At 56.5% G+C, this 26,118-nt stretch overlaps 3 protein-coding genes across 7 annotated transcripts in view; 1 reads left to right on the plus strand and 2 right to left on the minus strand.

Annotated features, from left to right (window-relative positions):
* Positions 1 to 22: 22 nt before the first annotated feature.
* MED9 (mediator complex subunit 9) lies at positions 23 to 4,259 on the plus strand. The gene is made up of 2 exons (XM_005011224.6): positions 23 to 534; positions 3,426 to 4,259. The coding sequence occupies exons 1-2, from the start codon at positions 371 to 373 to the stop codon at positions 3,640 to 3,642; spliced, it is 381 nt and encodes a 126-aa protein (XP_005011281.4). The 5' UTR covers positions 23 to 370; the 3' UTR covers positions 3,643 to 4,259.
* Positions 4,260 to 6,159: 1,900 nt separating this feature from the next.
* RASD1 (ras related dexamethasone induced 1) lies at positions 6,160 to 8,188 on the minus strand. Of its 2 annotated transcripts, none has more exons than XM_072024092.1 (2): positions 7,752 to 8,188; positions 6,160 to 7,447 (listed from the first exon to the last, which is right to left on the minus strand). In XM_072024092.1, exons 1-2 carry the CDS (start codon positions 8,035 to 8,037, stop codon positions 6,891 to 6,893), a joined length of 843 nt encoding a protein of 280 aa, XP_071880193.1. In that variant the 5' UTR covers positions 8,038 to 8,188; the 3' UTR covers positions 6,160 to 6,890. The 2 variants fall into 2 exon arrangements, with proteins under 2 accessions (XP_071880193.1, XP_005011282.5); XM_005011225.6 differs by having other exon boundaries at positions 6,160 to 7,521; positions 7,752 to 8,185.
* A 7,260-nt stretch (positions 8,189 to 15,448) lies between these two features.
* The window catches only part of PEMT (phosphatidylethanolamine N-methyltransferase), a 38,446-nt gene continuing 27,776 nt past the window's right edge, over positions 15,449 to 26,118 (minus strand). For 3 of the 4 annotated variants that reach the window (XM_038186755.2, XM_027468912.3, XM_027468914.3), the window contains exons 5-8: positions 22,342 to 22,453; positions 18,341 to 18,415; positions 17,622 to 17,682; positions 15,449 to 16,881 (exon numbers count right to left, since the gene is read on the minus strand). In XM_038186755.2, coding sequence (XP_038042683.1) covers positions 17,628 to 17,682; positions 18,341 to 18,415; positions 22,342 to 22,453 — 242 coding nt within the window. In that variant the 3' untranslated portion in view covers positions 15,449 to 16,881; positions 17,622 to 17,627. Of the gene's footprint in view, positions 16,885 to 17,621; positions 17,683 to 18,340; positions 18,416 to 22,341; positions 22,454 to 26,118 lie in introns of all 4 variants that reach the window. The other variant, XM_027468913.3, reaches the window with a different exon arrangement.

Below are 26,118 nucleotides of genomic sequence, written 5' to 3' on the forward strand. Positions count from 1 at the left end.
TGATACGGTTTAGTGGAGGGCTTGTTAGCGTTGGGTCAGAGGCTGGACTATGTAAACTGCTTTAATTCTGTGGCTGGATGATTTTGGAGCTCTCTTCCAACCCAGACGACTGCGCCAGGCCCAGCTCCAGCCTCACCCACGGGGCCTTACCGCAGGCCTCAGCGCAAGGCCCCAACCTCCAGCCCGGCCCCCAGGCTTCACCCCCGTGCCCCCGGCTCCCCTCCCAACTCCAGCCCCAGGCTCCAGCCCCGTTTCCAGGCCCCAACCGAGCCCAGGACCCGGCGCAGGCCCGCTCCCCGGCCCATCCCCAGGCCGAGCTCCGCCCCGTGCCGTCACTGAGCAGCGCCGCGGCCGCGGGCTGGGGGCCGCCATGGCCTCGGGGGGCGCCGCCGCCTCCGCCACCGCCACCCGGGCCCCCGCCGAGGAGCCGCCATCGGCCGAGCCCCCCGCCGAGCAGAAGCCGCCACCGCCTCCCCCTCCGCCGGTTCAGGAGGAATTTTCCTTCCTGCCGCTCGTCCACGACATCATCAAATGGTAACGGGCTGCGGGGAGCCGGGGATGGAGAGCCCCGGGTGGGGAGCGGGGCAGTGGGGTGCCCACTTTTTAAGGATCCTTCTCGGTCCCCTCAGTGTCTCCCCTGCTCTTTGCCTCCTGGTTGGGGTTGTGGGAAGGGTGGCACACCCGTACCGGGCGCTGTTTGGGTCACCGAGGTGGTGCCCGGGTGCTGACATCCACTTGTGCTGGGTCATTGCTCTGTGTAACCCTGCTGATAATGGCCCCAGAAGGTACAGGCAGTCCTGGAGCAGCAGCAGCAGCACAGGGTGTTTCTGGGGTGTTGTAAAAAATGGGATGGCTCCTGCAGCCTTACAGGCTGAATGGATCGCTTCCTGGTTCAAGATCGGTGATTTATGGGCAAAGGATCCTGAAAACTGGGGTGTTTTGGGGCTAGGGTGGCCCCATCGGAGATGAGTTCCCAGCAGGAGCATGACACTGAACATCCATCCAGGGCCATCGCTGTGCTCTCACTTGGGCATGGAAAGCACAAGTTCCCCTGTTACCAGTTACGGGACCAACTGTGCTTTCCCTGCATGCTTATATGAGAGCTGAAGCTGCTTTGTGTCCTGGTAGTGCTTCACTTGTACCAAACCTGAGTGCTGAGAGAGGTTCGCCCTTAACAACTGCACCGTGAGAGCCATGGTAAGGAAAGACACCCCCCTGCCACACCAGATGCAGGGCAGACATGAGAACACAAACCCCAGCCTCAGTTTCCCCCCTGAGGCTGACCCTGCCTGAGCTGCCCAGACCACAGCGGGGAGCTTGAGCCCGTTGCCAGCTGCAATCCTGTGCATAAGCAAAGCGGGCAGGAGCCCCGTGCCGAGACCTCCCAGCCTGCGATTTGTCACCGAGCAGGTCGTGACGACCCACAGATGACAGCTCCCAGGATATCCTGTGCCCTGTCCTGCCGAGCCGCCCACTCCCACCACCCTGCTCCCTCCGTGGGGCTGGCACCTGGCTTCTCCATGAGCCGATGCAGCTGTGCCGAGCGGTGCTGCGGGCACACAGGACTGCAGAGCCAGGCGGTGTGGGATGTGCCACATCATGGCCCTGACAGATGGCAAACGTATTATCCTTTAACACTGCCACTAGACACGGAGCCCAGCCCTGCTGTTTTGACACTGACTCAGCCCTGAAGACACCTCACCTCCAAGGTGACTCGGTGTTCAGGAGCGATGATATATCGCGTAAATTTGCTTACACTCAAGGCCACGTGCTCTTTCCTGTCGTTTGGGTCCCGAGAAAGTTTTCCCAGGCAGGGCTTGCTGTTGTTTTCACCCTTGTGCAAACAAATGGCATTGCCTGGGAGGTCCCAGCACGTGGCTCTACCACTAATTGGTTGTGCTGGTGTAACCAGGAGCCCCGGTGGGACGTGATGGAGTGACACCAGTGAAGGACAACTGGGGAATCCTGCGAGGGGTTTAAAGAGCTCTGTCCTTTAAGGGAGGTCCTAAATGTGCTCCTTCAGCACAGGCTGTGGCTGGACATCGCATTTAATCCTAGGTTATTGCAGGTGGTTGAATCTCTTTCCGCTCTTCCTCTCACCTCTGCCCCTGCCCTCAAAGAGGGAGTCACTTCAATGTCTTGATCCAGCAGGGAAATCACCCATCAGAAAAAAAAAAATAATATAAAAAAAAGAATTATTCATTTGGATCAACCACCTGGACAGGCAACCAGCCGTTCTCTAGGTGCAGGTAAGGGAATAAGCCTCGGAGAGACCCGGAGGGCCCTTTTAAAGCCACCCTGCAGCTCTCGTGGATTAAAGGCAGTGTCAGCCCATCCTTCCCCAGACGTGCAACGTGTGTGTGCGCCTGTATTTTTCCACTGCTGACCTGACCGTAGATGCCTGCATAATGGGGATACATTATCGGACCAGCTGCAGTTTTATTTAGAAGAGAGTAATGAATATTTTGTTCCGACAGCCTTTTGAAACGAACAGGACCATCTGGTTAAAAGTTTTGCTCTCAGCCATGTCACGATTCCCCAAAGTTATAATCAAGCACCTCTCAGCCCTGGTCATGCCAAGGAGGTTTATTTTTAGGGCTGGCTATTGAACGGGCTCCCAGATTTCAAAGGCCGTTAGAATCCCGCTTTCACTATTAGCAGGCGCCCTGGAAGCTGAGATTTGCTTTCGCCTGGAATCGTAAAACTCCTCGCTGCTGCTAACGAAGCTGAGGCAGATACTAATGAGGGTTTGAGGGCAGACACTGCTTCAGACAGCACTGATCCCTGAAAAGCACAGAGCTGGCTGCAGAAGCAATTGTGCTGCTCTTAAAAAATAAGCTGTCGCTTCTCTTTTATTAGGTATACATCCCCAGAGAGTCGTTTTAAAGCTCCAAAGTGCCATTCTCTCTGCCATTGGACACTCTCTGATACTTTGGGGAACAATTTCCATTTTCTGCTGTCAAGCTGTTTGACTGCATTGATTTTTTGGATTACTTCGGCAACAGGTCACAGGCGAGCCTGAGATCTTTTTTTCACAGGTGCCTACACACAACACGCATGCATAATCTTACTGGCCCCAAAGAGAGAGACCGAAAAGAAAAGATTTAGCCTATTTTGTGGTAATGTTTTAAAGCTCTAAACCAACTCCTGAATGGTGGAATGGGACCTAAGGTAACTGGATTGTGTGCTGGAAATTACTAGGAAAGCAGTTTGTCTCAGAGGCTACCCAGTCCGTTTATTTATCTGTGGTTATTTTATTGTCAGAGGTGACTGAGGTGTGTGTAGCTAAATACCAGGAACAAAGGTTTCCCCGTGGATTCCAGTTTAAGCTGTGATTACACTGGAAATGGCAGTTCCCCCATCAGGCTGAAGGCACCTTTCCAATAGCAGGTGTGAATAGTGTCTCTGTTTTCTCTCCTCTGCAGCATGGACAAGGACAGCCAGGATGTTCACCAGGTGCTGAATGAACTCAAAAACAAGTTCCAGGAGATGAGGAAGCTGATCAGCTCCATGCCCGGCATCAGCGTCAGCCCGGAGCAGCAGCAGCAGCAGCTGCAGAGCCTGCGGGAGCAGGTCCGGACCAAAAACGAACTGCTGCAGAAGTACAAGAGCCTTTGCATGTTTGAAATCCCCAAGGAGTAGGAGGGGAGCAGCTCTGCTCGCGGGGTCAGGGAAACCTCTCCTGGCCGAACAGAGAGAAAAAGGTGTCAGAAGTTTACTTTTCGTTCTTACATGCTTTTTTTTTGTCACATTGCTCTGCAGTCGTGTTTGTGGACCATGGGCATGTGACAGCGAACCAGAACAGTTCTTGTGTGCCTCACATACGGTGATTACAGCGGTGTCGTCACGTTGATCTGCTGTAGGACTGTGTGTATTTATATATGCATCTCTGGTTTTTCTCTCTGTGTGTGTTTGTTTTCTTTTTTTTTTATTCAAGCAAGCAGGGGGCATTGTGTTTTCTCCTCACTAAAGGTCAGAATACCTGCTGGTTAAGTTCAAAAGGAAAAAGGGGGCATTTTTTGTATTTTTTTTTTTCACTTTTGAATGGACAAAAGCGGCCAAACATCAAAAGGGAACAGAAGAGGGAAGCACAAGCTGTTTGGCCCTGCTGCTGGAAAGGGTCTCTGGGACACTTGGCAGTATGTATGTATAAAAGGGGAATGATTGCTCTCAGTTTTGTATGTCTCTCTCTTTCTCTGTTTTTAAACAAGTGGTGGTTGTGTCTGAGATGAGTCAAGTAAAGATTTAGAAACTCCAAACTGCCCCCGCTGTGTGTTCACTGAGTGCTGGTGGGCTCAGCAGGGGCAGGACTTTGGCAGTACAGAGGAGAAGTGCCTGGGCCCAGCTCCTCTCTCTTAACATCCCTTTTTTTTTGGAAGGGGGATGACCTGGGGAAGCAAAACAGGCTGCTAGGGGCGTGAATTTCAGCGGGCTGTGGGTGCGTTGATCCCCCACATCTGCCTGGGCATCCTGCTCCTTGAACAGAAGAAGGGAAAGCAGAATCGAACCAGCAGGTGTAACACAACAGCTTTCGGTTGTTCTGTAAGTGACAGAAGTCAGGCCCAACAGGATGGGGCAGTTCCGTATCTTCAGTGCTCCAGGGGCTTCCCACAAGTGCAAATATTGGAGTGGCTTGAACATTTGCCAGTGGCTGGTGGAAAGCTCTCGAACGCGGTATTGTGTTCGGATGGATCCCAGAACTCCCTGTCCTCTGTCCTCCCGCTGCTGGCGGTTACGGTGTCGGGTGACAACCTGGTAAGCAGCACGGCATCTCAACCCACTAACAAATCCGTGAGGGAACCTTTAATCTCACGGCTCTCTGAGCTACGCTGCAAGAAGGCACACGTCAGCAGTGGAGGAGTGGAAAACCACGCAGGGAAGCACAGTATCTGTTGAGAACCAGCATCGGAGGGCCGGTAGCATTCGTGCCCTCAAAAGAAGAGAAGCAAGATCTGTTTGGGTAAGGTTTTGCTTCCCTAAGCCAAGAGGCAGGTAATTATGCTCGCTGGGAGCTGGGATGGTTGCAACTCACCTGTAGCCTAGAGATTGCTCTGTCCCCACCGGAGTTGCTTTACTCGTAATTTCTTTGGGACGGTGCCAGCGTGTAAACTCTGAGCAAAGCAGAACAGCAAGATAAACAAAGCACAATGTACACGCTTTTTATTACCGAAATTACCTTTCTGCCAGCCGTTGCCTGTCCCAGTTCAATAAATTCTTCTGTCTCATGCCTGGATGGAGGTTTCCCTTTTTTTGCCAGTTGCTGTTCCTGAGAAAGCAGGGCGTATGAAGAGCTGGAAGAAACAGTGTTTTCCAAAGAAATGTCTGGCACTTAATACAGGAACAAGTTAACTGTTAACTTGAATCCAAGTTTGAGACTAAAACTGAAGAGGTTTTGTTTGCAATCTCACTCACCCACCTTACTTTTATGGCTTCAATAGAATTTTTCCTCATTAATATGTACTAAATGTAAGTCTGTTCTGCAACTTGAGGGCGGAATGGGGTGGCTGAAAATGATCTGGAACAGAAACAGTCTGCTTCTGAGAACCCAAAGCCAGCGAGAGCTCCTCTTTGAAGAGCTTTCACCTTATCCTTTCACTTCCAGCAATGCTTGCTGTGACTTATTATTACCAAGAGATTAAAAACCATCAGATGCAGAGGTGACCTTTCAAGCAAAGTACTTCCTTTACTCATGTTGCAAAATAAAAACAATATCCTGGACGGGGCGCAAATGAATCAGTCTCTGTTGACATCATTAAAGTGTGTTTATTTAACCGGGAAAAGGCATGAAACACAATAAGCTCTTTATAATTAAATGATGTCATTTGCCTCGGTTTCTGCAGTGAATGACATGCCAATGCCCGGCGTGTCATGGAGTTGACAGGATCGCAAATCAGCGTTGCCCAGTGAAGTGAGGAAAGAGTTCTGGCTCCGTGACCTGCTTGAGTAACAGCGTGCGTGGCCCCTCGTTACCCCGTGTGGCAAGAAACCGGCTGCTTTCAGAGACAGAAACCTTTGCACTGGGAGTCGGGGAAAATGGTGTAATAAAGGGATTGAGCTGAGAGGCGACTTTGAGCCCCTCGGAGTTGGGCTCGGGTCTCGGTTTGACAGGATTTGGTTTTGCTTTGGGGACTGGCAAAGAGAAAAAAGCAGACCCACAAGTGTCATTTGAAAAAGAGTTTTTTTTTTTATTATTTTGTAGAAAAAATAAAACATCAAGTTTCACCCACGGTAGAAACACTTGAAGATTTTTTTGTTCATGTCAGTGACAAGCAATACCTACATAAAGTGCCTATTATGTTCTCATTTAAAAAAACCCTTCCCACTCCCCCCCCGCCCCCCAAATCTTGCAAATCAGACAAGACAAATGTAAACAAGAGTCAGTTTTTGGTCCATTGGGGCTGTAACTCTGCAACGCCTTTGCAACAGCTTAGGAGTGTCTTCTGCACGTGTTTTGCAAACACAGACAAACACACGACACAGAGCCAGAGTCCGTGCACAGCTTCTCAAGTAAAAACAAAACGAAACGAAACAAAAAACAAACCCCAAGCCCCAAGTGGATTCTCACAGGTCTCTGCCCTCCCTCCTGAGAGCGATGCCCTGGCCCCAGGCTGGGCGTTTTGGGAGGGAAAGAAACACGAGGTCTGCGCCCTCCGGGCTCATCCTCCCTCGCCACCCATCCGCCCTTTCTCTCCGTCTCTCTCCCCGGAGGAGGCTGCTCCTGGCACCCCCCCCCTGCCCTCCAAATTCTCCCCCACCGCATCCCCCTCTCCCAAAATGTGCCCCGGGGGTGGGAGCCGAGGAAAAACCGACCCACGGGAGGAGGGAGGCTGGGGAAGAAGCAAGTCCCTCTGCCCGGGTAGGCACCTGCCCACCCTCCTGCCTGCCCAAAGTCACTCCGGCACCGAGCCTCTTTCCCCCTCCCTGCCTTCCTTCCTTCTTTCCTTCCTTCCTTCAGCTCTTCGGGGGGCTCCTAGCTGATCACGCAGCGATCCTTCTCCTTGCCGTGCCCGCCGCCGATGGCTTTCTCCCGGATGTACATGAGGTCGCTGTGGATGCTTGGCCGGCGGGCGAAGGGAGCCACGATGCCGTACGCCTCCTCCGTGCCTCCCCGGCCGCCCTCTTTCAGCAGCTTTTTGCCTTTCAGAGCCTTCTTGTGCAGGATGTCGCAGTACTGGACCGAGACCTTGCGGTGCAGGTCGGGGCTCATCTCGCTGGGCAGCTTGGCCATGGCGAAGAGAGCCTGGAACATCTGGTCCAGGCTGCTGTTCTTTTTGGCCGAGATCTCGAAGTAGGCGCATTTCTTGGGGTCTCCCCCCACCAGCTGCTCGATCTCCCGGGGCTGCACCTCCCGGTAAAAGTCCCGGTCGCCCTTGTTGCCGCAGATGACCAGGGGCACCTCTATGTTCTCCTTGGTTTTGTTCTTCAGGCACGACTTGGTCTCCAGGATCTGCTGCTTCAGGCGCTGCACCTCCTCGAAGGAGTCCCGGTTGTCCAGGCTGAACACCAGGATGAACACATCGCCTGGGGACAAAGCGGGGAAGTGAGACGGCTGCGGGGACAGGGACACACACCGAGACCCCCCGGGAAAACCACAAAGAGACCGGGGAGAGATGGACCAGGCAGCACCAAACCAAGTCACCCACACCGTGCGCACACAAAATCCCACCTCCCTCCTCCCGGGGCTGGAAAACCCATCTCCAAAATGAACAATAACCCCCCAAACCCACCCAATTTCCTCCCCGGCCAAGTACCTGTGAGGATGGAGAGGCGGCGCATGGCTGGGAAGGGGTGGTTGCCCGACGTGTCCAGGATGTCGAGCTGGTAGACCTCGCCGCGGATGCTGTAGAACTTGCGGTGGAAATCCTCGATGGTGGGGGTGTACTGCTCCTCGAAGCGGCCGGTGAGGAAGCGCGAGACGATGGCCGTCTTGCCCACCTTGGAGGAGCCCAGGATGACCATGCGGTAGCAGTTTTTGGCGGGGATGCTCAGCTCGGCCTCGCTGGGACACATCTTCTTGATCATCGCTGCCAGTTTCATTGAAGCCGGCGAAGGCGCGGCTGGCGCCGAGAGGACGAGGAAGAGGAGGAAGAGGAGGAAGAAGAGGAAAGCAAAGCGAAGGGTGCCCCGGCTGCTCAGCACCTCTCCCCCCGCTAGGAAAGGGCCGCTGTGAGCTCTGCACGGGCTCCGCAGCCGCGTTATATGGAGGTGGCAGCGACCGCCCCTCGGCGCGTCACGGCCCGGGGCGGCGGCGGCTGAGTCAGTGCCGGCCCCGGCCCCCCCCCTTTTCCCCGTCCCCCCCTCCCCGTTCCCATTCCCGTTCCCGGTCCTGCCCCGGCTCCGGATGCTGCAGGAGCCGGGGAGCCGCGTCCCGACCCCCCCTTCCCCTTCTCCGGGTCCTGGGCAGCAGACGGAGCCCCCCCCCCCCCCCTCTCCGTGCGCCCCGGGCGAGTCCCGCACGGATGGCAAAGTCCTGCAGGGATTGGGGCGCTTTTGGGGTGCCGGGGGGAGAGGGGAGGTGGTGGCCAGCTCGGGGATGCAGCCCCGAGAAGGAGGGGTTTGGGTCGGGCTTTGTGGGGAAACCCCAATCCGACCCCAGCCCCAGCCCGACCCCAGCCCCAACAGGACCCCATCCTCATCCCCAGCCCTACCCCAGCTCCAGCCCCATTCCCAAAACGACCCCAGTCTCAGCCCCATCCTGACCCCAGCCCCATCCTGACCCCAGCCCCATCACCAGCCCTATAGCAGAACCCCATCTCCAGCCCCATCCCTACCCCACCTCCAGCCCCAGCACGACCCCAGCCCTTCCCCAGCCCCATCTCCAACCCCAAGACGCCCCCAGCCCCAGCCTGCCCCCAGCCCCATCCCCATCCCCAGCCCTACCCCATCCCCAACCCCAACACGACCCCATCCCCATCTCCAAGACGACCCCAGCCTCAGCCCTAACACAGCCCCATTTCTACCCCATAACCATCCCCAACCCCAAGAAGACCCCATCCCCAACCTGCCCCAATCCCCATCCCTACCCCATTCCCTTCTCCATCCCTACCCCATCCCCATCCCAATCCCTATCCCATTCCCTTCTCCATCCCTACCCCATCCCCATCCTTACCCCATCCCGACCCCATCCCCATGCCCACCCCATCCCATCCCCACCCCGACCCCAGCCCCAGCCGCCTGCAGCCCCGGCTGCCCCCACTAGAGCGCGGCCGAGGGCCCCGCCGGGCAGCGCAGCGGCAGCAGCCGGGCAGGGTCGGGGGCTGCTGGGCCCGGGACACAGCCGGAGAGGGGAGAAAAAGATGCTGGCAGGGGGGCCAGGGTGGGTTTGGGGCGGTCGGGGCTCGCTGGAGCCCCTATACTGCGCGGAGAGCTCAGCGCGATGGATGAACGGGAGATGGGACGCAGGGAGAGGCGAGCTGGCAGCGAGCTGCTGAGAAACTTGGAATCAAAGCACCTCTGAGGAGCCAGGAGTGAAAAAAAAAATTGCAAAAGTTGGTGCTTGAGCATGGCTCGGAAGGGCAGAGCCCTGAGCTACAGCACTGCGAGGGAGCTCGGGGTGGAGGATGGGGATTTATGGGGCACGGGGCGTTTCACCAGCCCTGCTTTGGAAATGGATGCTGCTGAGTTTGCCGGCTCCTCCGAGGGTGTTCTCACCCCTGGAGGTTGATTTGAGCACCTGGAAGCGATGCAGGGGAGCTGCGGGTGCCCGTGGGGTGGGAGCAAGGAGCAGGTCCAGCCCCTGGCAGCCCCACAGCGAAGCTGCAAGGAGATTGGGGAGGGAGAGCTTATTGATCCGGGGCTGAGACAGCAAGGAGGCTTCACAGCCGCTTCTGAAGCACAGATGCATCAGCCCCAAATAACAAAAAAAGATCATTTAATTGAAGCAGTTGAAGGAAAACAAGAGGAGGAATAGGAAGTGCGGACCTCTGGGGGACAGACAAATCAAATACCTTGATTAGGGTTTATTGTTAACCGTACAGCTATTAATAGTGCTGGGAGTCGGTAAAAATAGCCTGCTCCAAGCCTCCTCTTAGGTTAGCAGGCTTCAGCAAATGGAAAATCCATTTGCTTGCTCCAAAAGGCTCTTTGGAGACAGCAGAGGGGCGGCTGCACAGGCTGGGGCAGGGGGCACGCGGGGGGCTGCTCAGGGAGGGACCCCAGGGTGCAAGGAACGGGACCCCGGGGCTGGAGGGACCCCGCAGGGCTTCATCCATCAGCAGAGGACGTGGGCACCGGCCGCAGCACCGGAGGCTCCTGCAGAGTCACGCAGAGCCCGAGGAGAGGAGCGTTACGAGGCATTAGTCTCCGTCCCCCAGGATCATCTGGAAATTTGTCTGCTGCTGGAAGCGGAGCGCGTTTGCCAGGAGCCAGCTGCCTCTGATGGATGCTAACGGAGCCAGCTCGCCGCGAGGCACAGCCTTCCCACGGCTCTGCCTGTGAAAAATCACCACCTAGTTCTGACCTGCCTGCAAACAGCCCGAGCCCTGCGCAGGGGCAGGGAAAACAGCTGCTGTACAACCCACACGGTTTGACCCCGCCGCTTGTGGGGTGCCTGCTCCTCTCCTGCAGGACGCAGGAGGCTCTCCGCTGGCTCACGCAGCTGCTGGGTACAGCCAGAGCCCGGGGCAGGCTGCTGAGCACGAAACCCGGTGATCACAGGCACCTTTTTCTGGAACTAAACGTGTTCAGCACCGATCAATCCCTAGCTTCTTGCTATTTCTGTTTATTTTTTTTTGCGCCCACCCGTGCTCTCCAGCCGCCTGCTGATGAACGAAACCTGCCCAAAACAACCAGCAAAGTCACCGAGGAGAGGAAATTCCCCGAAAGCTGCACGAACATCCCGGAGACAGAACACGCAGCTCCCCAGGGCCCCTCTCGGACAGACTGTGCGAGCAGGCAAAGAGAGCTCAGGGCAGCACCGGCCTCTGCAGGCATGGAGGAAGCAAAATGTACCCGAAAGCCTGAGCACGCATCGCACAGCCAAGCCCGGGGAGAGGCGTCCTGGAGGGATGCTGAGGGAAGGAACGATTGCATCAGCACCTGGAGCTGGGGTGGCTGAGGCTGTGCTGGCCTCAGATCGCAGCTGGATCCTCAGGGTGCAAGGGAGGAGGAAGGAACCCAGAACAGGACAGCCTGTTTGTGCCTTCCCCCGGCACATCCAGCACCCCAAACCCCTCCTGGGTTGCACAGCAGATCCGACACGAGCTCCTTATCTCCTGACATCCTCACCGGGGCTTTGCGCCCCGGCTCCCAGCGCTCCCAGCTCCCAAATTCCTGCTTTCCCCTCCCAGGACTGGGACGTGTTCCTCAGAACGTGCCCATCTCCCCGTTTTCTCAGCCTCACAGCCTGCAGCTCGCTCAGAAATGATCACCGTGGGCTGAGCACTTCCCAGCAGCTGCTGGAGGCCAACGGGGCCGCGAGGGCTCCAGCTCCTGCCCTGCTGCTCCCCTGGGACGGAGCGAGGAGGCGAGGGGAGCAGCTGAGGAGGGGAGGGCTTGGCTCTCGCTTTTCCTTGTCCCCCCCCCAGGGAAAAGCATCTGATTAAATCAAGGCGCAGCATCCAGGGTTGCTATTAATTCCCTATATCATTAGCTTGTCTCGTTTTATTAAACCTCCTTTAAGGCTTCCCAAAAGCAGCCCCTAATTCACAATGTGTGATTTTCCCCCGACGAGGCGTGGAGCAGAGGTGGGCCGCTCGTTTGTCTCCTTCCCCCCACCCACCCCCTGCTTCTTTCGCCATGGCTTTCGTGGCTCTCGGTTCCTTTCTTTTTGGGAATATGATTAACAGAGAAAGTGAAAGCTGGCGGCACGTCCCCAAATCCCCAGTTCCTTCAGTCACCCGGGGGAGAGCTCCGTGGGAGGCATGGGGCAGCTTTGGCCATGCCGTGTTCTCCTGACCGTCTGCATCCCTTCTGCCATCCTTTAATTTTTGCCCCTGGGACTCGTGTCTGGTTACGGTTATCAGCCCCGCTTCCTGATGTTGATGGAAAGCCACCCCGGAGGGATTTTGTGCGACAAACTCACCCAAACCCATGGCAGCAGCTCGATGCCCAGATCTCGGCACGGATCTGAGGATGCTGGGGCTTAGAGAGAAATGTCACCGGTGACCAGACCCGGGCAGATACAGGCCTGGAATATAGGGTGTAGGGGACAGGGGGGCTCGATGACCCCAGTGGATGCATCTCTACCGATTTCAGGGGGTCCCATGGGAATTGCAGCAGCTGCCAGGGCACTGGGGCAAAAATAAAAGGCTTTTGGGAGAGAGCAGAGCCCGAGAGGTGGCAGCGATTGGAGATGGGCTTGAGCTGGTGGAGGGATGTGCAGTCGGTGCGGTGGGCACGGAGCCCGCAGGTGTTTGGTGTCCTGGTCCTACACCTGCCCCCGCTGCCCCCAAAACCCACCGGGGGTCACCTCTGTCCCTGCTGCAGGCAGGGTTCAGCCCGGGGCAGGCGAGCAGCTGAGCCCCAAGGAGCCACCCTGGGTAAACAATTGTCCCGCGAACAAAAAAGCAGCATGGAAAAAGCAGCACATTCCTCTGCTTCCTTGTGTGATTTTGGAAATAAGAGCCGGGGATGATGCTCGCAGCCTGGGCAGCTCCGCAGGCTGTCCCGGGGCTGCTTTTCAGTGTGCTAATTAAAGAAAACAGCCTCACGACTTGTCCTCTGGCACAGGGAGCGAGCTACGTGCGTAAAGACCCCTCCTGGTGGAGGTGGGATGGGGTCGGGGAAATTTGGATGCTGTTAGTGGCCTGGGAAGGGCGATGCGAGGGGCAGGGTGATGATGGATGCTCCACGCTGCGGGGTTGTCCTGAAGCCTTGAAACAAGCCCTGGGATCGGAGGGACCCAAGGGGCTTCCGAGAGCTCCCCACATGGCTCCTGCTGCCACCAGGGTTTTGTTCACCGCCAGCACCGGTGGTTTCACACCTGGAGTGAGCTTCCCTGAGGGTGCTTTACCCATTGAATTTCTACTTTGGGACCAGTTTAAAGCCCAGGGCTGTTTTCCCCATGCAGCAGCGATGGGGAGCCCCGTTTATTCCTTCCCCTGTAAGGACAGGGCCCATCGTGCCCAGTTCTCTGCACCAGGAGAGCCCTGGGGGGGCACTCAGTGCCCAAACAGCCCCTGTAAGACCCCACACCCACGCGCATTCCTGTGCCCAAACCTCAGCTTTGCTTCAGCACCAAATCCCAACCCATTTGCTGGTGCCAGACAAACCCACAGCCCCCTCCCGCTGCACGGCTCAGCCTCTGCATCAGGAATCAATGCAGCAGCACCTCCAGAAGCCCCCAGACCCCCGTCCCCCCCCTCTCCACCCAAACACCATGGCTTGCAGGCTCAGCAAGCCCCACGGGGCCGGGTCTGGCAGGACCCCACAGGGATCGTGACTTGTCCTGCGGCCCCAAACCTCCTGCCAGCTCCGCTGATGCGCGAAGCGCTGCCCGGGTTGCGCCGTGTGTTTGTTCTCTGTTACTGGCTGACGCTGTTTGCTCTTCGTGTCCGGGCCGATGGCCTTTCCTCCCCCAGGTGAAGGAAGTGCAGCTTCGCTGGACGAAAGCAAACACGAGGTAAGGGTGGGGGATGCAGAGCGAGGGGCTTTTGGGGCCACGGACCCAGCTCTGTGCCATGGCTGCCTTCAAGGAGAGGGCGGCAGGATGCAGCCCCCCACGTTCAGCCCGTCAGCCTGTCATCCCCCAGCGTGGAGCTGGCCCTGATCCCCCCAAAATATCACAGGTGGTTTTACGCCCTCAAGAGCACGAGCAAATGCTCACATGCGTGTGAAGCACATGAGAGGGAGGCACACAGGGGAAAAACCCCGGTGATGTGCTGGACGCGGTGACCTGGCTGTCCCTGCCAGGCAGCAGTTGTCATTTAACCAATTTCTCCTTTTTTTTCCCGGTGTTTGCGCTGGGGAAACGTGCGGCGCACAGAGGGATGCGTTATCTGCCGCCTCGCTGCGGCTCTGCCCAAGGCTACAAACAAACCCCGCTGCCAAGCTCAAACAACCCAGCAAGCCCCGCGCCGCGTTCCCAAGACACGAGGATTTGGGAACGATCCCAGGCCCACCTTTTCCAGGGATCCCAGGGACCCTGCGTGGTGTTAGGGTGCTCCTGCGGAGCCGGGGGGACGTCCTGCCCCTGCTGGCACTGGGACCAGCTTGTCCTTAGGGTCAGGGAGCCCTGGCCAGCGGGGTCGTGCCCTGGGGAGCCAGGAGGATGCCAGGAGGATGCCTGCAGTCCCCAGGTGCTGGGGTGAACGGCCAGGCTGCCCTGGATCTGTCCCTGCCATGCACAAGACCCGCTCTCAACGCTTCAGCCCTATGCTGCTCATGAAGGGCCAGCTGCTATCGTGGCACAGAAATAACCCAGGAGGGATTTTTTTTGGTGCTTTGAGGCCTCAGCTTTGGAAGCAGCAGGAGTCCCACAGCCTGGCTTGGAGGCCAAATAGCACACATGAATAAATAATGGGTCCTCGGGGCTCTCCTCCCCGTGGCACAGCACGGCACACGGTGCTCACTGCTGAGAACGGGTCCCAAACAGAACGAATTCCCCCCAAAACAGCAGAGAGGGAGGCTTGGGGTGTGTAGGTGGGTCTGAACATCCCCGTTAAGCTCCTTGGTTTTGCTTTAGGGAATGGAGCAGACGTCTCCGAAACGCCAAATCCCAGCTTCCCAGCAGGCAGAGCCACGTCTGCAGGCACGGGACGCGCTCACCCCCACCGGCTGCTGTGGGGAAAGACCCTAAAAAGGGTGACAGAGCCAGCACAGCCCCAAAAAGCTTTGTGAGATGAGAGTGGGGAGGGTTGGGTGTGAAGTGGCAGATTCGGGGAAGGGGTCTGCGACATGCTCCCGGCACAGCACCAAGCCCCTGTGCTTTTGGGATGCCACCAGCCTGCGAGGAGAGCGGCGGCATTAGCGGGGTATGTGGTGACAGGCACCCACCTGGGGGGCCCGATCCTGTTTTGGGGACCAGGGGGGTCCTGTTTTGGGCTGCAGGGGGGGCCCTGCAGCCTCGTGGCAGGACAGGGACAGGCGTACGCGCTCCCCAGCCCGGGAGCAAGACAGCACAAACACAGCCCTCGTTAGAGTAATCCTCCCCTAACGAGCACATGCCCCTTTGGTAAATACTGATTGCACCTATCACCGAATCTGAATTTATTTACATCAGTGACTTTGAGCCGGGACTGGCAGCTCTGACATAAACTGTCCGCATAATGCAACGCATCCTCTCCGCGCTGGTTGCTATGGGCACTGGGCTGTTTGAGCCTCTGTCTATAAACATTAACCACGGAGGGGATGTGGAAACTTGGCTAAAAATAAAATACTATACCCCAGTCTTCAAGGGGAAGGTCGCCGAGACAGAAATACAAGAAAATAATCCTTGTGAGATGGCTCAGAAGCGGCGAGGCACAGACACGGTGTCCGTGAGCGCAGGAAAAAGAAACCGGGGCCAGGCTGAAAAGAAACTGACACTTTTAATTCCCGTTGAGCGATGCCAGGAGGGTGAATTACAACCATGCACAAGCAAGAGGGAATTGGGCTGTTCTGAGAAGCGAGGACCCTCTCCAGAGGGGACGGCACGACGTGGGGATGAGGCGCTGTGCCAGGATGGGACCAGGACTGATCCCACAGCCCCCTTCCCCGCGCCACCGTCCTCTGCCGGGAGCTTTACGCTGCTTTTTTGCTTCTTTTTTGGTCATTTACAGCTTATTTCTCGTACTGTTCTGGGAATCTGTAAACACTGAGTGTGGGGCTGGAGCCTCAGCCCTGGGACCGTCCCGTTCAGGGCTGGATCCAGCAGCAGGGCTCGGGATGAGCCCAGGCTGTATTTGGTCCCATCTCGCGGGGGCGGAGGGGAAGAACCCCTTCCCAACCCTCCCTCCCGCCCCTGCAAGGCAGTGAAGAACAGCTGGAAGGCACTGGGTGGTGGGGAAGTGGGGGCAGGACCCTGGGGCAAAGCAGGGGATGGATGGGGTTTATCCCTGGGGTGCAGAGAGGGAAGGGGCACCGGCACGGCCAGGGCCAGGTCCAGTCCTTCTGCGGGTACCCGATGGGAACTGGCTCTTCCCCTTGGTCTTCTCTGCTCCCAGCGTGGTTTCTCCTTGCTGGGACTTCCCCACGGGACAGCTGCCATCCCTCTGCTGTCCCCAGGCAGTGGTTTAGGTAGTGCGTTCGCATCTCCGTGCTCTGCAGTCCCCTTTGCAAGCAGCACAGGGATGCTACAGGGCTCTGCACCGCTGGAAAACCGCCGTCGTGGTCGGGGAGGTTTCACTGCTCCGGATAAGAAGGGTTTGGTGTTGGCTTTGCAGCAGTTGCCCCTCTTCCTCACCTGGCAGCGTTTGAGAGCCCCCGGGGGCACCAGGCTGTGCCTCTTTGGCAGCGTCTGCTTGCAAAGGTGCTGCGGGGCTACGGGGGATCGGCCCCTCCGAGGTGTCAGCCTGCGGAGCGAGCGACGAGATGAAGTGAGCTGCCCCGAAAAGCACCGAGTGGCGTCGCCGTCCCGAGCAGCCTGCTTCCAGTGCCTTCTGCACAGAGCATCAGCTGCAGCCGGTGCTCCTGCGTGCTCAGAGCTTGCTCGTGAAAGACCCCCAGTGCCCCCCGGTCCGGAGCTGGAGCTGGGTAGCTCTGTACCCTGCAGATCTTCAATAATCGGTGCAGGAGGAGAGGTCGGGAGGCCCTGGGGACCTTGGATCAGGACCCTCCAGCTCCCACGGGCTGAGCAAGGAGGTGCTGGTACTGTTCCTCTGATTGCTTCCAATACTGCAGGGTGCTCAGTTGGCTCATTAGGGGTTGCTGGGCTAATTAGTAGGATACATCTCGGTGGGAAAAGTGGGCAAATCGGACAGCGTGGGGAGCGCAAAGGCACGCTGCGCCGAAGTATCCAAGACGCTGCTTTAAAAAAAGGCAAAGAGACAAGAAGAGGCTGTTAAGGACAGTGCTGGGGCAGAGGCTAAGGGGCTAAGCTCTCCAACCACCAGCAGGCAGAGGAAAGGGAGGTTTCCAGGGTGGTATTTAACCCCAGGGAAAGGAGCCTGGGCAGTGACGTGTGCATGCAGCAGGGCCAGGATTTTGCAGAAGCCTTTGGCCCAACAAACGAGCCAGGGCTGAGTTTCTGCAGTGAGCTGGTGTGAGCACATGCACAGAAATGCCCCCAGCCCCGGCACAGAGCAGGGATGCCCAATTTCCTTGCAGTGCTGTAGGACACACACATCCTCGTACAACACCCTTGGCACTCGCTGGAGCACCAATATCTGCTTTTTGGCCAATATCTGCTTTTTTTCTGCCTGGTTTAGATCAAACCTGGAGCCTCAAAACTCTCCAGCAGCGTTCCCTCGCGCTGACTCTCAAGTATGAGATCAAAACAGTTTGGGGGCTGCTGGTCGGCTGCCAGGAGGCAGACACAAAGGCTGCTGTGTGTGAAGCCTTCCCACACAGGTTTGTGCAGAGGTTTGAGGCTCAACGCTCCCGAAAAGTGCAGGAAGGGCTCTGGGGAGAGGGTAAGGCAGGGCTGGGAAGGTGGGCAGCGCTCCTGTCCCCATCCAGTGCGCCCGGAGGTGGGGGCACCCAGCAGAGCAGCCCCTCCGGAGCCCCCCTTGCTGAACAGAACATGTTTTAATCAGGAAACGTACCCGTCGTTACTTGTTCTTTGCTCCCTTCTGTTTCCTCCGGTAGATTTCTTCTGTGAAAGGCCTGTGGTTGGGGGACAGGAACGTGGGGAGAGAGGGGGCAGAGACACGAGAGAGGGGCAGGAGAAGGGGGAGAAGGTGAAATGAAGAGTGCTGGGAGCTCTGGGGTGACCTCTGCTCCTGCCTCGCCTCGGGGCACAGAAGCTGTGCCCCAAAACCCTCCTTCTTCCCCGAAAAGACAGAAGCCCTTGTACTGCTGAAGTCTAAGCAGTACTTCTGGGAATGGTTCTGGGCTGCTTCAGCCAGGGCTGCCTGGCTACCGTGGCGTAAAACATCAGAGGAGCCCATGCGAGGAACCACAAAATGCGAGTCCTTCCTGTAGGGCCTCTTCAGCTGCCACAATGAGTCCTCGTCCTGCCTTCCTCAGTGCTTTTGTGCGGACGGAGTCGGGCAGCCGAAGGAGAAAAACCTCGCTTTGATAAAAATAAACAAAACGCGCAAATGTTCCTAGAACTCAGCACATAGTTTCGGAAAGGAATCTGCCCATTATCAAAACAACTGGAAAACAATCCTCTGTTTTCCTTCTTCCCCGCTGCATCAATTGGAAAAAACAAAAAAAAACAAAAAACAAAACCCTCTCTGCTTCTGCAGTTCCCCGAAACCTTGGGAGCTAAAGCTGGTCGGAATAATTAGAAGCCCTCCACTTTTGCAGAGCTACTCACCCCTCGTAGAGCACCGCAATTGTGTAGGAAATTGCCACTACAGCTGTCAGCAGAAGGCCAGCTGGGCTTGCGTGCCTGTTTTGAAAGGGAAGGAGAAGATCAGGTGAGTACATGGGCTTATGCAAGACCTGCTTCAGAAAGTGGAATGAGACATCAGGCTCCATGAGAGCTCTCTCGCTGGCTCATTAAACAGAAGTGAACAAAAGGCGGTGTGTTTTTGGTGTTGTTTTTTTTTTTGTACTTAATGTTAACTGTCTTAGACAGATGTTCCTTGGCAAAGCCTCTTCCCCAGCCGACTTCGGCGACTTCTTTTAAGTCTGATCCCCGCACGGCTCCGTGAAGAGAGCTGCTGCTTTGATGCTAAGTCCGGAGATTAGGAGGCTGTTTAATAGCTGAGCAGCTGCTTACGGGCGGCCGTGGCGCCGAGCCAGCCTGCTGCAAGGGAGACGCCTGGTGTGCCCAGAAATACGGGCCACCCGGGCTGCAGGAGGCACCTGGCAGTGCATGGCACCAAACACAGCGAGATGGTGGCCCTGGGAGGGTCCTGGCTGGTCCCCAGGGCCTGGCTGAATGATCCTCACCGAGAGGGTCCCCGGGCGCAGCACGGGAGCCGATGCCAGCACCACACTGCGCTGCAGCGGTGCTCGAGGACTGCAGGTGCAATGGGGGCTTTTTCTTTTAGCAAGGGGGCCAAAAAATCCAAAAAATCAGAATTAACCCCATCGCCATGCTGCACTGCCCGTGTTGGGGTCAATTCTTCGATGCTTGGCCTGAAAGCATCAGGGGGCGAGGGGCAGAAGGCAGCGAAAGCAGCCAGGTTTTTGCTATGGCACCGGGATTTTGGCAGTCTCCAAACCAGCCGCCAAAACCACAAATTCCCCACCAGGTCCCAGCCTCATCTCTGCAGCGAGAAACGTGGCTGTGGCCAGCCCATCGCTTAGCATCAGCCCCCCCAAAGCGTCCTGTCTGCATCCCATGCTTCCAGCCACCGTCTGCAAGCGTTGCCATTAATTAGGCCGCTGCTGATTGCCTTTAATTGCTGGTTACAGCTCTGTGAAGGGGACAAGAGCTGGCTGTCAGCAATAAAACGTACTTAGCTGGTCTCTGGTGGGGATAAACATCTTGCTAGCCTCGTGCGAGGGGGCCAGCCCTGTTGGGAAAAATGCCTTCAGAGCAGAGCTCGAAGCACTTGAACCCTGCAGCTTTTGGAGAGGTGCACACACTTTTCACCCTTTCCACTGCTTTTTTTTCACCGTTTCCACGTTGCTGTAAGTTTTTTCCTCATTAGGATACACGGGGCAACTTGGTCGTCTCCCCACCCCCTGCTATTACATGCTTAGTCATGTCTCCTCCTTGATTTGTATCAGAGGGAACAAATTTGCATGATTGTTTGTTGACAGCAAGACCTCTAATTGCATCATTTGGCTGCGGTGCCAGCTCTGATTTACACAGCCTGTTGCCATGAGTTAAAACACTTCCCCTACCACCGATACACGGAGCCGTCTCGAAACAGCCAACGCTCCATTTATCTTGGGGGGAGAAATGAGGCCGCTCGGCTTGGGAAACGAGGAGCATTTGTGTGGTTCTGCTCTCTTACGAGCCCGACCTACTTATTGAGCCACGGCTCGTTTTGTAGCAGGGTTGCTGATGAGTCAGCCAGGTAGGGTTTGTGATTTATTTATTTTTTTTTGTGGTCCTGGTAGCAGTTGAGGACTTATTTTGATAGGAAATCCATCTGCCCCCACCCCTTGCTGCAGCTCCCCATTGCCGTGGGTTTTTTTTTTTGCAAGAGCGATGCGCGTGGGCTCGTGTCTCTCCCCACCAGCACCACTGATCCTGGATGTGCTGCTTTGCTCCTGCCTCACTTTGCTGCTCGCAGCCCTTTCCTCCCCAAACTCCCCTTTTTGTGGTGAGCTTTGTCCCCGTGCATCCCCATTGGGCATCCCCCGACAGCCCCGAGCCCCTCCACTCGCTGCATGCACCGAGGGGTCGAAGCTCTGCCCACAACACATTTGGCAGACGTGTTTATTTTGACTGTGGAGCTGCCATTAGTCAAGCCCGGGATATTTGCAATATCCTAGAAGGGAGAAAACAACAGCTCTGGCCCCAAAGCATGTTCCTAACGTCGGAGTCCTAATCGCGGGCTGTCTGGGGCGCTGCCAAGCTCGCTGACATTACGCGGTATGTGCCCTTACAGCTGGGAATGAATCAACCCTCCGGGCTCCAGTGCCACGATATGGAGCATGATACATCACCGAGGGGGAAGAAATACGTTCTACATTTCAGGCCACGTCCAAAACCCGTCAGCAGATGCATTTCTCCTGTACCAACAGCTCAGCTGCAGCATCCCTCCCGCCCCCGGGATGTTAAATCTGGCCCCTCCGCGGGCAGCCACCCAACATCTTAAAGCCCTGTGACTCCAGCGAGGCCTCAGGAGAGCCCTAGGAACCCCCAAAAAAACTGAGAAGCCCAAGCCGAGACCAGGGGGAAGGCAAACGGCCACCAACACAGCGGGGAGGGTTGTGCCGAGCTTCCCCAGGGCCAGGCGGGTGGTGTCCTGGTGCCACTTTGCACTGCTCCAGCAATTTGTCAACAGCAATTATTTGTCACGCCTTGCTGCCCTTTATGGGAGCAGCCTTTTAACAAGAAAAAGAGGCAATCGCACTGTTGTCCTGAGATGCTTCAAGCTGCTTTTCCCCGGGACTGTGTGTTGGAAGGCCAAGCAAAGCGCACCCGGGGCGAGGCTGCTGTGTCGCGGGGGCGAAGGGGGGATTTCTGCGGCACAAACACCTCGAGGGGGCTCGGCAGAGCTTCCAGGAAATTGTTTGATGCTGGTTGAGAAAAAAAATAATAAAAATCTTATGAACTCCTTCTGGTCAAATTCCTCCTTCGGGTATGTCACACTGGGTGGCTGCGGCGTGGTGTGGGGGGGCTCCTCCTGCCCTGCTGTCCCCACGCTGTCCCCCCCTGCGGTGGCCACGGGCAGTGAGGACGTGAGGCTGGCTCTCAGGCTCCATTTCCCAGGGTTTGGACCCAATCCAGCTGCCGTGGGGCTGCAAGGAAGGCAAATGGCCTTGTGCAGCGATGCCTGACGGCTGCAGGGGGGGGGATCTCAAAGTGCAAAGGGAGCCATCAGCTTGGCTTATTACCAGGGGCCAGACTGGTCTGCTGCCGCAGACGTGGCTGAAAAGGGGACCATAAAGTGGTAAAAGGTTTTATTTTTCCACAGAAAGAGAAAGGTGGGTCCGTTCAGGAGTGCCCATGCAAAATATGTAGAGATAAAGACTTGTAATGCTCTACGGGCTCCCAAGGCAAGGCAGCCAGTGTTTTGTTTTTTTTTTTTTTCTCCTGGGCAAATAAATAAGATGTGATATTAAATGAAAGACACATAAAACTTCATACACAGAATAGAGTATATTGCTCATTTACTGCTAAATTGCAGCCTATTCATTTCCTCCTAAGCAGGCTATTAAGCCGTGTTGTATCACATGAGGAGTGTTTCGGAAGTGTTATCGCCATGCAGTGGGGGAAAGGGTGTGTTGGCTTGTTTTGTTTTTTTCGGAGGTAATTACAGGGTCACACTGATCCCTGGTATCAGCGCCCTGCCCCTGCTGAGTGACTCCCGGCATGAATTCGGCCCTGACTGTTGATTTTTCCATGTGCAGAGCCTGCCAAGGACCCCGCTCGGCGGCAGAGCATTTGCTGATGTTTCCTCTCCCCGGCGCTTGGCCGTTATTTATTTTTCTACCACTAATGCCGCAAGTCTTTCATGACAGCAGAAGATCTCAGAGGCACAAAAATAGCCAGGAAATGAGAAGCCAGGGCACGTTGTGCTTGCCCTGCCATTTTACTCCCCGGCCATTTCATTGCTGATTTCCCATCGCCAACAATTTCCTTGGCCCCTGGTCCAAGCCAGCACCTTACACCTTCCCTGTGCCTGCCCCATAGCGCACAGACCCCACATTTACCCCATAGCGCTGCCGGTGGGGGCACATACTCACATGAGGGACCAGCCCAGGTAGACGGCCGTGCTGCCCCAGTACATGGGATTGTCCAGGACGCTGAAGGGGAAGCTGGTGACTTTTGCCTCCATCAGGATGCCAAAGTAATCACCTGCAGGGCGAGCAGAGGGTTTCTCGTTAGGATCCACTAAGGCAAGAATTTTGGGGACTCGGGGGGCTTGGCACGCGGTGCCCTCCTTGGGGTATCCCTGCTGGGGAGGCAGAGCAAAGGAAAATGAAGGTGAATGAAGGGTTTTACTGCTGGCTTGCAGGCTCAGAAAGCTGCAGTAAATAGGCTGACTGTTTACTCCGTGTCTATCAGCTTTTCCGGGAATGGCTCTTTGCCCACGAGGAAGGTTTGTGCAGTGCAGCGAGGCTGCGGCAGCTACATTCCTCCCCAGGACACAGCTCTCCAGGTCCCACCTGCCTGATTTTGCTTTCCCCTTTGAAAATTGCCCCTCTAAAGTCACTCGACAAGGAAGCGAGCGCATAGGTTCGAAGCCATTTAATGGGGAAATAAGCCCGGAGCACTGTAATGGTGTTTTGAGATGCTACAATCAAGACTGCTGCCACCCTCTCTCAGTGCCACCCTTATCTCGTGGCTCAGAGAAGTTCTCAGAATTTCAGAAAATAGCACCTCTGCCTACAAAACACTCAATTATCGGCATGATGATGATGATGATAGGAGGTGATTGTCATCCGTAATGAGGACAGCTCTCAGAGCTGTCAGCATTCAACCTTCCCATCCAGCGCGGAGTCATCTTTTCGGTGCTGCTGAAGGGTGCCTGGATAAAATGACAGGTGAGGAGATGTGCAGCTCGTGAACGGCATTTCGGGGGGGGGCAAAGGAGCTGGGATGCAGAGCCCTGCCTCCCGTTGCTCTTACAATAAGACCACAAAGCCCAGCAAGGGTTTTGCTCCGTGTCCGCAGCACAAGGCACGGCACAAGCCAGCAGTCCACCAGCTCAGGACCCGGAGTTTTGTCCCCAGCGCTGCCACCAGCCCGTTCCCTGACCTTGGGCACGTCTCCTCCCAGCCCCATTGTGTGCCGACCATAATATCGGTATTTCTCATAGCGCAGTGGGGGCGAGGATTAATGTATGGTGAGAAAGCGCTTGGAAATCCAGATAAAGCACATTATGGGAGTGCAAAGTATTCAAGGTTATTATTATTACCTGGATCGCCGGGTAATTTCTTTGACCTCACGTGGTGCTAAGACATTTCTTTCCAAGGATAAACAGCGCCTGCCCAATTATACAACGCTTTTGGGCTTTAACTACAGGCCACTAAGTGAGATAATTGCCTGGTATTTATACTATATGTTCTCACAGTTACTTGGCAATGCATCTCGGAGATTGTTCGGGTAGAAAGCACCCCCCAAGCGCTGCCGTTGCTGCGCTTTCTTCTGTGTCAAAATGCTTCATTATCCCTGCCCGCCCTCGCCTCGGGGCTGAACACCTCGCGCCCCAAATGACGCTGGCACCGGGGAGGTTTGCACAAAGGGAACGCAACCGGCGGAGAGGATCTGCAAGGCTCTCACAGCCAGGCAGGTGCTGAGGGAAGGGACTGGGCATCAGCCTCAGCCTGGGCATCTCCTGCGTCTCCATCAAGCCCTCGAAACAGGAATCTGCCCCCTGTCAGGGCAAGGCACTTTGGGATCTATTTGGGTGCATTTTTTTGGCTGGAGGTCGGTGTTATCACCTTGCCCCCAAGGGGAGATGCTGCTCTGGGGGTTGCTTTGCATCCTGGCAGCAGAAAGCCCTGCGATGCACCCCATTAAGCTTCCCATGGCCTCCTCAGCACAATGCAGCCCGAAGTGCCTCCACTGCCCCTTTTCAGAGCCACCAGATCCACCGTAACCCACTAACAGAGCTTGGTTGAGTTTGGTTCACTTGAAATGTTGGTCAAAACCGCAAGGAACCTCGTGTGGGTGCGGAGAGATGGGCTCAGACAGGCAGAGCTGCCTCTTGGGTGCCCCCAGCCTCCGGGAAGCCAAGCACTTGTTCTTGCCTTTGTCAGAAAATCGGGCAAACGGCCCTGAACTGAATTCCAGCAAGCACACGGCGCTTTCCGAATCGGCACGCTGGCGCCGGCAGGGTGGGAGCGGGGTCCTGCAGGGGAGAAGGAGGTCGGGGCTGTCGTGGCAAGGGGCCGCATGCAAACGGAGGCTGGGACTGGTCCTGGGGGCAATGGGGTGGCACAGAAAGGCTTGTGGCAGAAGGGTGGCTCCTGTGAACCATTTAGCCTGCATTTAAGAGACAAAGTGCTGTGCTCTGGAGCTTAAAGTTGCTAAAGAGGGGTCCTCCTGGGCAGCCCCGATGCAGTCTCCATGTCCCGCATGGCTCAGCCCTCATTGCTTTAGGAAAACCGGAGAGGGAAGGGTCAAAAGCTGTCCCAGCAAATTCGCTAAGTGCTCAGGCATCTCAGGCTCTCTAAACTCCTCTTGAGCTCAGCCGGCTGTGAGAAGCAGCTGGATGATGCAATGACACCCGGTGCCAAAGAAGCACAGCTCCCTGCTACCCACAGCCAGAAGCGCCCACACCGCCCGGGGACCCCGCTCCCACCGCAGCCCCAGGACACCAGCTGGGCGTGCAAGGGGACAGTGCTCAACCCAGGTGAGACCCCTGAGCCCTGCAGACCATGTGTGTCAGTAGAAACCACACTGAATATCATACTCAGCTGAGTTTGGGGGCTCGCTGGAGCTGACCACTAGCTTCTGTCCCCAGGATGGATGCTCCCGGCGCCTCCCGCCCTACAAGCACTGCGGTGGCTCGGCTCTGCCCTGCCGTCCCCGTCACGTTCCAGCTGGCAGCGCTGGCCCTGCTCCCTGCTGCGTCACGCCAAGGCTCGGCACGAGCCATTGTGCAGGACGGAGCAGCAGTGCCCGATGTGGGCCACCACCACCTGCCTCCTCCCTTCCCCGGGGGGCACCGCCGGCCGTGCCAAAACCGAGGGGGCCGGGGCCACGCTCCCTGCTTACGCCGAGCCTGACTCATTCGTTTGTTTTTTTTTTTCCCTGGTGGTTCAAGCCCAGTGGGTCTCCTCCTGGTCGGCTGAATCAGGCTTTACGTAAACAGCCCCGGAGCTGGCCGGGCTTCAGGAGCGCTCAAGCAGCTCCGGCCACTGGGTGCTCCTGTGCTCGGCCTCCCCGGACACATCTCCATGCACAGCATCGCTCCGGGGGGCTGCGGGCGAGCTGGGAGGGAGCCACAGCCCGGTGGTTGGGGTCCAGGGGTGCCACACGGAGCCAGGAGCCCACATTGAGGAGTGCTGGGCTCTATTTCTGGCGGCAGGATCTTGGCCAACCCAAGGCGTCTCTTCGCGCCTCCACTTGAAACCAGGAAGGCTTGTTACCTCCCTCTCCTCTTCCTGGAGACGCTGCAGGAGCTAATTGAATCTGGTTTGTAAAGCACTTGCAAAAGCACAGCCTAAATGCGGGGTGGAAGCCGGGGCTGTGATTATTGCAGCCAGCGGGAGCTGCCCCTCTCCTTCGATATTTATTGTTCCCGTCTCGATTTTATTTTTATGAATTCCACACATACTGGCGTGTTTCTAAAGTCAACAATGCTAATAGAATTACTCTCTAAATGGGAAAGCAGGCACAGTGGAAACTGCCTTTTGCCAGAAAGCGGCAGATAAAAGGATCTGTCAGCGGATGTCAGGTTTATTGCAGAGGGGAAGAGCAAATGAGATCCTGCCCGAGCGCGTATCAGGCAGCTGGGGGCTCAGCGCAGGGCGCCTGGATGGCTCCTACCTCTCCTTCTTCCTCCCCTTCCT

Source organism: Anas platyrhynchos, chromosome 15, assembly GCF_047663525.1.
Source record: "Anas platyrhynchos isolate ZD024472 breed Pekin duck chromosome 15, IASCAAS_PekinDuck_T2T, whole genome shotgun sequence".
Classification (NCBI taxonomy): domain Eukaryota; kingdom Metazoa; phylum Chordata; class Aves; order Anseriformes; family Anatidae; genus Anas; species Anas platyrhynchos.

Coding starts and splice junctions, on each gene's coding strand:
- MED9 (XM_005011224.6), top strand. CDS start 371: ATGGCCTCGGGGGGCGCCGCCGCCTCCGCCACCGCCACCCGGGCCCCC. Junction 535..3,425: donor GTCCACGACATCATCAAATG/GTAACGGGCTGC, acceptor TCTCCTCTGCAG/CATGGACAAGGACAGCCAGG.
- RASD1 (XM_072024092.1), bottom strand. CDS start 8,037: ATGAAACTGGCAGCGATGATCAAGAAGATGTGTCCCAGCGAGGCCGAG. Junction 7,448..7,751: donor CCGCCTCTCCATCCTCACAG/GTACTTGGCCGG, acceptor CTGAAGCAGCAG/ATCCTGGAGACCAAGTCGTG.